The 13406-nt window shown below is 42.0% G+C and overlaps 1 protein-coding gene across 1 annotated transcript; it reads right to left on the reverse strand.

The window, feature by feature from the left end:
- Window positions 1-10986: 10986 nt before the first annotated feature.
- Window positions 10987-13112, reverse strand: LOC112187557 (transcription factor MYBC1). Its single transcript, XM_024326404.2, has one exon. The coding sequence runs from the start codon at window positions 12732-12734 to the stop codon at window positions 11733-11735; it is 1002 nt and encodes a 333-aa protein (XP_024182172.1). The 5' UTR covers window positions 12735-13112; the 3' UTR covers window positions 10987-11732.
- Between the last annotated feature and the right edge of the window lie 294 nt (window positions 13113-13406).

A 13406-nucleotide genomic window follows, 5' to 3' on the forward strand; every position in this document is an offset into this window, starting at 1 on the left:
CTAAATGCTCGTAGGCTCATCTGTGGTAGACTTCAAACCACAACTGCTCGAACATGCATAATTATGGATCCAATCCATATACATTCACGAACCACTTCGTGAAGAGCAATGATCTCTACATTGTTCGAAGATATAGCGACTAGGGTCTAATATGTAGACCTCCAAGATGTCACGGTCTTTTCCCATGGTGAACACTTAACCGGATTGGGAATGACCATTGTGTGGGTCAGACAGATACCCAACATCAGCAAAACCTTCCAAAACACATGTCGTTTTGGAATGGGGATAGAGAAAGCAGGCCAGCGTTGTCGGCGTTTCTGGTATGTGATGGGTCCGAATCCATCATCTCTTCGTAGGGATAGAATAAGCCCATATCAATCGTACATCTCAAGTATCGAAAGATATCTTTTACACCAATCCAATGGCGTTGCGTTGGCGCAGAGCTATATCTTAGCTAACAAGTTCACAACATATGAGATGTCCGGTCTTGTGCATTGAGATAAGTACAATAATGCGCCTATTGTACTAAGTAAGACACTTTTGCCTCTAGCACATCTTCGTCATCATCCTTTGACGAAGAGGATCCTTTTCAGGATCAAGACTACGGACGATCATGGGGGTGCTTGAAGGCTTGACCTTGTCAAAATGCCTAAGCATCTATCGACACGATGCTCAAGCTCCAAACCGAGACATAATCGTGTTCTCCCAAAATCCTTCATCTCGAACTCAGATTTCAAGTGTTCAGCGGTTTCCCTTAACTCTTTAAGGGCTTCTAATGAAGATCATGTCCAACATGAACCGCGATAGAATCTGAAACTTGTCATAGAAACGCGTGGGCATATCCCTTCCCAATCAAGTAGTCACTTTAGTGAACGTTTCAATCTCTTTGTAAACGCGCTCCATGGTCTAGAGCCACTTGACTTGGGTAAATGAAGTTCACCATGAACCTTCATGTATATTCCGTATCTAGATCCCTATAGAGATACGTAGTGACCATATTTGTAAGCTGCATGTTCAGTTATTCGGAAACTACCAAACTGATAGGGTAGTGGAGTGCAATGACATCTATTACGAGAGAATATGTCTCATCGTAGTCGATTCCAGGGCGTTTTGTGAGAAACCTTGCGCCATAAGGCGAGATTACCATCTCTTTTTCTCATTACGCTTTCTAACGAAGACCCATTAGTAAACAGGTTTTATGTTAGGAGGTGTTGGCATCTCTAGCTCGAAAACCTTCCTCTTCGTTAGAGAATCCATCTTAACCTGAATCGCATCTTTCCATTTAGGCCAAAAACTCTCTACGTTGGCATTCATTCATCAACGGAGCGTGGTTCGACATCATCGGACTCAGCAAACTCATGCGCAACAAAATGCGTAACTACATTATCAATTATGATGGAGTTTCTATCCCACATCTCATGTACACTAGTGTAAGTTTCATAGAGCTCTATATTCTCAGGAATATGGTTTGACGTTGAGGCGTCCCCCAACGATAACCATAACCCGGAAGATACTCATGAGACGGATTTTGAGTCTTGATGATTAAAGGATTGGAATGTGCCAAAGTATCCTTCGAACCCACGGGCCTCCCAAGCATCCTAGCTGGGGCCATGGCCTGTAACGCCAGAGTGCCACTCTCTTTGGCATTGGCGCCATGCCTACCTCCGTGTAGGGTGGCGCTACGTCCTCTCATAGGAACGTCCTCCCTTGCAGGCATATTTGCAGGATATTTGTGTGATCTCGTCACTTTAATAGGGATCAAGATGAGACATAGTGGGGACAGACTACGACAATTCCTGTCGTTCCTGCTGAACATCCGTGTTCTTATCTCCCCCTAACGACGGGAAGACTGTCTCATCAAAGTGACAACCCGCAAATCTAGCGGTAATGAGATCGCCTGGCAAGAGCATTAACTGGCGGACTATTGTTGGAGTCTCAAATCCAACGTAGTTGCCCATTCGTCTGTAAAGACCCATCATAGGGCGCTGTGGCGGCGCAATTGGCACAAAAATGGCTCACTCAAATTTGCGTAAGTACAAAAGACGTGTACCCAGTCACTAGCTGTAACGCAGAGGTACATTGAGTGGCGATAGGTCGTAGACGAATTAGCATAGCTGCATGTGATATTGCATCACCCCAAGCGGATGTAAGAAGATTGGTGCGCATTACCAATGTTCGGACTACCATCGTAGTCGTGTTCGCGAGACCAATTGGGTGTGTACATGGGAATGTGATGTCCAACATCAAACCCATTGCAATATCCATCGAAAGTCTTTCGATGTAAACTCTCTATCATAGTCAAATCCAATTGACTGAATAGGATGATTCGGGGAGTGAGCCCGTTGTCACATGATATGTCCTAGGAGTGTAGCATAAGTAGCATTTATAGGTGGACAATGACACAACACGTGACCGGGGTGTTTGCGTGTCAACCAACATCATGAAATATTTAAGCGTCCGCAAGTTGGTTGAATCAATCCACAAAATCCCTACTGATTCTTTGTAAGAACAGAATGAGTATTGTCATATCCTTTGCATAGGACGGTCTCAGTCCTAATTTCCCTAAGAAACGGGCTTAGTAAAACGAGCGAGAGGCCTTAGAAGCAACCAATGAGGATTTTGGTTAGGCCTAAGCGTCTGTAGCGCTATTAGAAGCAAAATGTGTGACTACATCTCCCATCATGGTGTGCGAGCCATGGAAATTAGCATGTATGGCGTCATGGCCACAAGGAGGAACAACCATGGCGTTATGCCCATGGTTGGCGCCTTTTATGGCGGCATCTTGCTTCATTTTGCTCAAAAGAAATGATGTCCATGTGAAGTCTTTTGTAGACGGATCATCATATCATGACTAGGATGATCTATCCTGTCGTGACAAAGCCAATATGTGTCTAAATCCAAGAGATCTTCTCTCATAAGTTTATTGGATTTAAGAGCTCGAATAGTGACATAAAGTCCACTAGAGAGACACATAAACGTCTCTAAGATGCGTCTTTGTTCGCAATCATTAGAGGTAATGCAAAGGAACTCATTTCCGTTCTCTACATGCATTTTCGCATGGAATTCGTTGGCTATTCATAGGGTACTATTTGCCCTAAGAGCGTAGAGAGTTTCTGTGACAACTGTAATCAAGGTGCCATTTGGCAAGTGGAACTTGGGCTATTCCATGTCCTTAAATTAATACTGATGGTCTAGCCATCGTAGTCACAAAGTCATATGCTCAGAATCAAAATAATGAAAAGAACTCGAAATTTTATTCATAAGCCAACGAAATACATCATTGTTTCTATGATCAAAGAAAATCTAATCCAATAAAAAGTAATATGACAATCGCCTACATCTCTTGGAAAATAAAAACGCTTAATCAAAATCGCCAGTTTCTGGGTCTTGATCCTTGTAGTCTTCCACCCTTAGATCTAGATCGCTATCTTGATCTTCTTGTGCCATGTAATTTGCTTCCCTTGCTTCACGATACATCTTGTATGCGTTTGCAACATTCTGGGGTGCGGTACATGTTTTGGCCCAATGTTCAGTTGATCCACATTGAAAACAAACATCATTATGGTCAGGCTCCCTTGATCGAGGGGCCATTGGGGCGCGGTTTGGATGACCTATCCTCTTGGTGGTGTTACCACCATGGTCGGAGGCTCCGCCTCTCTCTCTATTCACACGTTGACCTCCACGGTTCCGTGCACACCTCTCTTGGCGATTTCCTTCCTCTTTAGGGCGAACATATGGACCAGAATGTCCAGAATTGTCCCTATCCTTAGGGTTTCGCTCCTTGCGTCCTCCATTGGGGGCGCGACTATAGTTAGACTCTAGAATAGGCTTAGTTCCCACGGGTCTAGCATTATAGTTCTTCACAAGAATATTGTCGTGCTTTTCAGCTACGTTCATGGCGCCAATGAGCTCATGAAACCTTGTGATACGTCCTGCATTTACATCAATCCGATAATTCTTTGAAATCATCAGTGCAGAGACGGGGAAGGTAGAGAGAGTCTTCTCGATCAACATCGTATCAGTTATGGCTTGGCCACAAAACTCCATCAGAGACTTGATACGAAGAGCTTCCGAGTTATAATCAAGCACAGACTTGAAATCACAAAAGCGGAGGCTATGCCATCGCACTTCTAAATCAGGAAGCAGGGAGTCACGAACGTTGCCAAATCACTGCTCAAGTTCTACCCATAGCTTTCTTGGGTCTTCCTCATTGAGGTATTCATTTTGGAGCGCGTCATTCATGTGCCTTGTCATGAGAATTATGTCCTTAGCTTGTTTTGCTTCAAAAGCAGTAGCTTGCTCGATTGAGAGCACGTTCTGACCAGGCTCTTGGATGGTTTCCAGAATTCCATCAGCCTTAAGATGTTGGAGCACATCTTGGACCCACCTATGGTATCCTGCGCCAGTTGTCTCGAGTGGGACAAAGCTCAACTTGTTCAGGTAACTCATCCTGAAAAACAACACAAGATTAGGGTTAGTTTCGGAGCGAAAAAAAGGCTACCACAAAAAACTATTAAATTTCTGAGCGTAGTCGCTTCCAAGAAATTAGGAATTTTCTGAGCGTAGTCGCTTCCAAGAAAATCCGATTCCAAGAGGGGTTTTGGATTAGATCGAAATAACGATGTATGTGGTCGATCGTTTTCTTCTCAACAAACTCTAAGTTTGGAGGACAGTACAAGCTCCAAGCTTGGAGTGAGCGCGAACCCCCACAGTTCGGCTTTTGGTCTCCCCTATGTAGAGAAAGGGGGGTAGAAGAAGGGATTTTGGAAGTCCCCGAGAAAAGAAGAAAAAATTGAAAAACTTCACAAAAACGGGAACTTTTAGAAAAAATTACCTTAAAAGATGCCGGAAAAATGGTTGCAGGAAATTTACTATAGCTGTCGGATACTGTAGCTGACAGGAACAAGTCGCGCAGAAAAGTCGCCGGAAGTTGGCCGGAAAAGTCGCCAAAAAGTGGCTAGAAAAGTCGCCGGAAAAGTGTTGACCGGAGGGTTGACCGGTCGTTGACCGGGTGCTGAAGTGGCAGATCAGTTTGCGGCTTGGCGGCTTGGCTTTGGACTTTTGGGCTTTAGGCTGCTGGGCTTTGGACTGTTGGGCCTTAGACAGTTGGGCCTAGGGTTGACCGAGTTGGGTTTTGTTGACCAAAGCACATATTGGAGGTGCAGGCGACGGTTCAGCGATTCAGTTGGTTCCGGCGGCCTGTTCGAGGCGATCTAGACCGGTTCCGATGGTGATCTTTCGGATCCGGTGGTCTGAGGTCCGTTTTCAGCTTCTGGTGGAGTTTGGTGACGGTGGGCAGGGGGAAAGGCGTCGAACCGGGTAGAGAGATTAACTATATTTCCGGTGGCCGGTTCGTCTATTTTCCGGCAGGTTCTGGGGACAGAGCCGCCGGTTCTGGACTCTTGGAGGTGAGAGCTTCAAGGTGGGCGGTGGAGGTTCCTGGGATTTGAAGGCTACGAATTTAGGATTTTAGGGTTAGGGCTTCGTGCTGATAACGTGTTGTAGAGAAACTGAATTTGAGAGGAATTTGCTGTGTGTTCTCATTGATAATAGGGGCCTCTTTATATAGAGGATTACAATGCATAGAATCTCAATCATACAAGGAAAGTGATTCTACATTGATTAGGATTCTAGATCCGTCTAATTAAATCATATTACCACTAGGTCAAGTAACCTAGAGTTTGGGCTAAACACAAATTAGGTTTTCCTTCAACAATTGCTAAAAAAATTGACTCACTAGTAGTTATTGTAGAGAGAAAATACTGTGAGAGAAAAGTGAGGATTGTGGAATCATTTCTTTTTAATTTTCTTAATAAAAATCTATTTTTGTTCAAGTAAATACAGAATATGTATCTAGCCCAAACTCGAGGTTACTTACTCTAGTGGAAATAGGGTTTATGTTAGAGATATTCTCGGAGAATCTTAGTAGATATCCAATCAATGTACGATAATATTTCCTTGTACAACTCTATCTCTATGCTTGTAATCTTCTATATAAAGACACCCCTATTATCAATTAAAGCACGACTAACTTTCTCCCAATTTCATTTTTTCTTAAACACGTTATCAGCACGACGCTCCAACCCTAAAACCTAATAGCCAAAACCCTAAATCGGAATACAAAACCTTGTAACCCTTTCGGCCCCCGCCGCACACCTTGAAACTCTCCACACCAGGAGTCCAGAACAGGCCGCAAAACAACCAGAACAGGCCGGAAACCTACCGAACTAGCCATCGGAAGCTCCAAACCACCCGCAGCAAATACTCAACCGGTTCACCACCTTTCAGGCCTCTAATTGCTACCAAATTTTGCCAGCAGCAGCGTCTTGCTCCCAGAATTCAGGAACCGGAAGCAGAACCCTAAAAACAGGTCTAGAAGGTACTGAACCGGCCTGCAAAAATGTAACGTCCCGTATCTCAATTTACCCGTTTACTAATCATTTGGACGGTAAACGACAACTACTTTCACTTTTTACATTGTTTCGATACTTTTAGTAGCCTTAAAAGTTGACTTTTTGTTCGGGTCAAAATTTGAGAAAATGTTCTTCATGAAAATTGTAGAGGACATCAAAACCGAGCGTGTGCATATGTGGTACGTAAAAATCAGAGTTCGTATGCGAAAGTTATGGCCAAAATACTAAAGTTATTGTTTATACTAAAGAAAACAAGTTTCGGATTTGCAATTGTAGCTATATATGTCGATGATATGAACATAATAGGTACTCTTGATGAAATAAGAGAAACCGCGAGCTACTTGAAATCCAAATTTGAGATGAAAGATCTTGGGAAAACTCGATTCTGTCTAGGCCTTGAGCTAGAACACTGAGTTTGTGGAATACTCATCCGCCAGTCTGCGTATGTCCAAAAGATGCTCAGGCGATTTAACATGGACAAAACGCATCCTCCTAACACACCCATGATCGGTCGAAGTTTGGATGCAAAAAATATTCATTTCGTCCAAATGAAGATGACGAAGAGGTGTTGGGAGCTGAAATTCCCTATCTAAGTGCAATAGGCGCATTATTGTACTTAGCCCAATGTACTCGACCAGACATTGCATTCTCAGTGAACTTAGCTAGATTTAGCTCAGCGCCAACGCTTATGGGGCTAACATAGCCTCACAATTTAACCCTGCAAAATGTAGTTGTCAGTATAGGATAAGCAGGGATTGTTCAGTCCGGGGATTGTAGGGTACACCTACACAAAAAGGTCATTAACAAATAAAAGAATAAAATGGGGGGTTTTTGAATTTGGTTTCTAATCTACTTAAAATAAAAACAAAACAAATAAAATTATCTACAATGATCGACTTCCGTAACCTAGACCACTACCACTCGGAAATTATTAAGTGTAAAAACAGAAAATTCATTTCAACATGCTACAAAAACGTGCCCATCTTAAATGCTAGATAAGAGCCCAAATGAAAAGCTGTCACGGTCCAATCCATTTATCTGATCCGGTCTTCGAATCAACTCACACATGCAAATTAACCATTACTCATAGCAATTAACACGTAATTTCCATAATCGTATTTTTACCACTCTTTAGAACTAATTACTACTTGTTTAACTCAGCGCCTTAACAAATAACAATTACTCTTGGCAAATTAAGCAAACACACAAGAACTCTCACCGTTATTCTAGCATGCAAACTTATTAACCTAACTCTGAAAATTACCTAAACACGTAAAAGGGCACAAGATTGTAACATGCATCATCAAAGAATTCTCGAAATTAACTCAATAATAAACTGAAAATCTCAAAAATATTAATAAAAATATTCTGAAAATTTCATGTCTCCAATTACACAACTCGCAAATTGAAACACACAAAACCGAAAAAAAAATTATAAGGAGAGTCATAATTACACTTTGAAGCTTTCCTCAGCGGCTTAGCAACAAGGTGGTGAACTTGTCTCTTCTATGGTGGTGGAGCGTCCTTGACTCAGCGCCTAAGAGCTTCGTAGATGATGGATGGATGGTGTCACGGTCTTGTAGGTGATGGAAGTTTAAGGAGTGAATTGGGCAGTCTTGGAATGGTTTTTGGCCAGGAAGTGATAGGCAATGAATTATCTTGGCTGGGAAGTGATGCAAATTCTATTCTGGACATTGCCTATTTATAGGGGAGCATTGGTTGGCTTTCCCAACTGAAACGTCTCCTTTATGGCCTTAACTCCTCTCATAATGGGGCAATTCCTTTAATTTCCAAGCTGAAATGTCTTTCTCTTATTTATTTTTCAGCTGAAACATCTTTCTCCTTTATTCTCCAGCTGAAAAACGTCTTTCTCTTTTATTCTCCAGCTGAAAACGTCTTTCTCCTTTATTTCCCTTCTTCATTGCTTGGTCAAATATCTTAATGCTTTATTTTATGACTCCATCATTGCTGTTTCCAAGAGTTCCACCAAGCAAGGTTTCCTACAACAAGCAGGAGAATATCAGAATTTTCTAGAGAAAATAAAGGGAATTAAAATGTAAAGACCGCAAAAAAAATTGACAGTTAGGAATCCTGATCCAGCTAGGATTTTTCATGAATTTTACTTTTTCCGCCTATTTCACTCCAAAAACTCAACAAGACTCTCAAAATAACTTAATGACTCAAAACACTAAACTAAGGGAAAAATAAGGCTAAAATGAGGCACATAATCAATAATATCGTCACACTTTTTTGCTCCTATCAACTACCCCACACTTAGCTTTTGCTAGTCCCTTAGCAAAACAAAAATACAAAACAAAACAATGACTCGACAAAAAACAAGGACAAAAGATGCTCAGGCGATTTAACATGGACAAAGCGCATCCTACTAGCACACCCATGATCGGTCGAAGTTTGGATGCAAAAAATATTCATTTCGTCCAAAGGAAGATGACGAAGAGGTGTTGGGAGCTGAAATTCCCTTTCTAAGTGCAATAGGCGCATTATTGTACTTAGCCCAATGTACTCGACCAGACATTGCATTCTTAGTGAACTTAGCTAGATTTAGCTCAGCGCCAACGCAGCGTCACTGAAATGGTATCAAGAATATCTACTGATATCTAAAAGGAACCATTGACTTGTGACTATTCTTTTCCTACAGACAAACAAGAGGGACCGCAGATGGAACTGCAATCCCTAAAGGAAATGTTGAAGGCAAAAGCGCTACTCACTACACTGAAACACCAAATGACGTTTTGGTTGGTTTTGCTGATACTGGGTACCTCTCTGACCTACATAAAGGTCGTTCCCAAACTGGTTATGTATTTACCATTGAGAACACGGTGATATCTTGGAGATCAACCAAGCAAACCCTTGTGGCTACCTCCTCGAACCATTCAAAGATCATTTCTCTACATGAGGCGGTTCGTGAGTGTGTATGGTTAAGAGCTATCATTACACATATTCGAGGGACTAGTGGTTTGAGTTCGACCACTGAAAAGCCTACTTGCATTTATGAAGATAATACAGTTTGCATCGAACATATGAACCAAAGATATATCAAGGGTGATAATACAAAACACATATCGCCAAAGTTTTTCTACAATCAGCAATAACAGGCTCTCCTCAAGATTTAAGTGAATCAAGTAAGGTCTTAGGAGAATGTGGCAGATTTGTTCACCAAATCATTGCCTAAGGCCATATTTGAGAAACAGTGAAAAGCATAGGAATGTGAAAACTTTCAAAGCTCCCTTGATTAATGTAAGGATCAGGGGGAGATGTAGACGTAAGGGGGAGTCTAACACACACATGTTATTCTCAAATGTAGTGGTGCGTTGTGCTCTTTTCCTTCGACCAAGGTGTATTTTTTTGTCCCACAGAACTTATTGTTACTTGGCAAAGTTTTTAGTGAGGCAACAACTCATGCACCATTTCGTCTTTGACTTGGCACAAGGGGGAGTGTTAAAGGAAAATCACATTATGTGCCTTCGTCAAAGTGACTGACGAAGAGAGAATCAAGGAATCAGTGATTACCATCAATCATCATCGATTACAGATCAATCAGCATTTAATGTAATCATTGTAATTGATATTTCTGTTGTAATTCTATCCCTATATAAAGGGACGATGAAATGAAATGAGTAAACCAATTTCAATCTCAATTTTACCTTTACATAGAAGAAATTTTATAAACAATATCCTAGGTAGAACCTGAGAGAACTTTTGTACATTCCTAGAATGATTGGTAATATAGTCTTGAACTAGCTCATTCGTGTTTATTGTATGTCTGGCATTTTCATCAATTAAAGAAATTAGGGGGGAAAAAAAAGCCCAATTATGGAGCTAGAAATTGATATTGGAACCATTGCCAACGATCCAAATCATTCAATCAAGTAAAATATGTCTAGAATCTAGTATACCTCTTCAAGCCATAAAAGAGCAGCTGGTCTTTTTTAGCAATGAAGAAAGACATTTTTCGACGATATTCAGCACTAACAATTTTAACCCACCAATTTTGAGGCTCGTCTAGCACTTCTCAACGCAATTTAGCAAGGGCAACTTTATTAAACGCGGAGCTAGTATGAGATCATTTGTATTAACTGGATCTTTCTAAATATAATATTGTTAATTCCTAAGTACCTGCCAATAGAGCACTATGTTGGACATTTAGTTTGAGAAATAGTAGCCCTAGTGTGACTAGGAACATTATTTGAATAATAAAAAGAAGATTTATGATAGTTGATATGCCGTGATGAAGCTTTTGAAAAAGCATTGAGAACATGTAGAATATTTCTAGCAGCGGTAGAAGTAGACTTGGCAAAAAAATTTAGAAAAAGCATTGAGAACATGCAGCATATTTCTAGCAGCAGTAGAAGTCGACTAGTCAAAAATTAAACAAACATCAGCAAACATAAGATTTGAAATTCTTAATTTAAGTTCTCGCTTTTAGCCAAATTTGTCTAAAAGATGAAATCTTCTAGAAAATGAATGCACGCTAATATATTTTAGAAGATCTTTGTAATAGAATCGAAATCGCTTTAACAGATACCATCGCACTAGGACAGTACTCACAAACTGTACAACTCTTTACTTTTCATATTTTGTTGTAATCAATAACCACAACTTACGTCTACTTGACAGTAAACTGAGATGAAATGCACACAACTCTTAAGAGGAGAGATCCCTTGATAAGCCAAGAAATCTGCATCACCAAATGCGCCAATCAACTCTGATGTATCTTTAGATATGTCTAGAAAAATAAGTAGCACTTGCCAACACAAATTTTTTAACTGTATCTTCATCTGCAGGCTCAAAATTTGTGAATTGTTGCTTCTTCCATGAAGACTCTGAGATCACAGAAAACATAGTCGATTCCTCATAGGACATGGGACAAATGAAGCTCTAGAAATCCAATCAATTAACATTAAGATTCTTCCTTTTATTTTTCTCAAGGGCAGAGCTTCAAACCATTGCAGTTGCTCAAGTGACATCACAATCAATATCTCTGTCAGCTTGAGATGAGGGGGAGATATAATTAAACAAGTACAAGTCCGATATGAATGGACACAAGAAGTCAAAACTAGAGAGTAGAGAGCATCCCCAATGCTCATAAAGGACGGTGAAGCATACAACAAATGCATAGTTATCCTGGATCTGGAAATGGAAGTTGGATCTCATTTCCCACAACCTAAAGTTACATACGACGAGCACAACAACCATATGTAATAAACTCTAGACAATACAACAGAGACCTATTTCACAAAACCTAGAATTGAAATGAAATGGAGTAAAAAGCAAGTGAAACATGAGAAATACCCAAACTCAATCATCCCCAGTAGGAAAAAGAGTAAGAACTTTCCTGCCAGTTGCACCAGTTGCATTAGCTGATTCCATGTCCTCAATATACCCTGGCACAGCTGGACTGTGAATTGGTGCCCCCATCCTATGCACTGCCTGTGACTGCCTCGCCAGGAATGGATGTTCAAATTGCCCATTTGGATTTGGTGGAGAGCCAAAATGCCCCACCTGCGGCTGCCTGTGATGGTGATACTGAGGAGTCTGCTGCATCTGCGGATGGGTGGCAGCTACGGCCGCAGCTGCTGCCATGTGCTGCTGCTGCTGGTGGTGGTGCTGCAGAGCCACCGGAACAAACGGCAGGAAATGGTCGGAATTGGGCCTTCCTGGGTGTAAGAAATGAGCTGGAACTGGTGAGCTGGCAAATAAATGGTCAGTGGCAGGATCAGCGGAGCCTCCACCGCCGCCGCCGCCACCAGTCCCAGCAGATAATCCCTGCATTCGTTTGAGGTAAAGGCGGTACTTCTGCAAATGGCTGGCAACGTTCTCCCTAGTCAACCCATCCACGCTCATCAGCTGCATTATGGTCTTGGGGACGGCATTCTTGATCCCCAAGTGGGCGACGGCATCCACAAAGCGCTTGTGGAGCTGTGGGGTCCACACCAGGCGGGGCCGCTTAAGGGTGCGGGCAGGCTCATCGCCGGGCGCTCCTCCTCCTCCTCCTCCTCCTCCTCCTCCGCCGGAGCCCAAGTCAGCAGAATCGGCAAAATCAGCAGAGGAGTTGGGGTGGGTCGGGGTAGCAGGAGGCAAAGAACTGACCGGTGGGGGTGGAGGTGTGGGCGCGTGCTGTGGGCTACTGGTGGTATTGGTATTGGTAATGGGATTGGGAGTAGGATTGGGGTTTGATCTGATGTCAAAAGCCAGAGCAAGATCAGGACTTATTAGGGTTTGGGACAAGGGCATAAGCTCCTCAGGAGATGGGAGTTGTTCTTCCCATCTTGAGAACCAATTGGAGTCGTCTTCCCTCATTATTGATATGGAAAACTAGTTGCAGCCGAGACTTACCCAATTCAATTTACTATGTTGCGCTAATTTTGCTTCGATCCGGACTGCGTCGATCAGCCTCAGGCTTGATTTATGAATCAATTCATAATAATTGAGGAGGGATTGCTACCAAATCAATCCCAGCCAGGTAGAATCCAGCTAACATTTCTGTCTAGGATTGAATTGGTACTTGCTTCGCCAGCCAGACAGTCAGTGAAAGAGACGGGACTCGGGAGATGGTGGTGGTGGTGGTGGTGGTGGAGACTGACTGACCGGATACGCGAGGAGGACCAAGAATGAGGAGAGAGGTTCGAGGTAGATCTTGTTTTTTTCGTTCTTTTCAGCTTTTGTTATGTTGACTTACGGGTCCTCTTGCGTGCTACAGCTATATTTATTTTCTTTTCTTTTCTTTTTTCTTTTTAGTTACTTTTAATAAGGTCTATGGTGTAAAACTAAAAATGGTGCTATGACTATTAAACTGATTTTATGCATTGGAATTATATCCCTCATTGCTTAGCCAAATTTGATTTTTATAAGCATCAGATAGATCTGATTATGAATTGCATTACTACTGTCACTGTCAATTTCTCAACTCTTATAAATGACACTCGTCTACCTACTTTCTCCCTTAAAAAAGATGTAAGGCAAGGCGATTCT

Source organism: Rosa chinensis, chromosome 2 (assembly GCF_002994745.2).
Source record: "Rosa chinensis cultivar Old Blush chromosome 2, RchiOBHm-V2, whole genome shotgun sequence".
NCBI lineage: Eukaryota > Viridiplantae > Streptophyta > Magnoliopsida > Rosales > Rosaceae > Rosa > Rosa chinensis.

Coding starts and splice junctions, on each gene's coding strand:
- LOC112187557 (XM_024326404.2), bottom strand. CDS start 12,734: ATGAGGGAAGACGACTCCAATTGGTTCTCAAGATGGGAAGAACAACTC.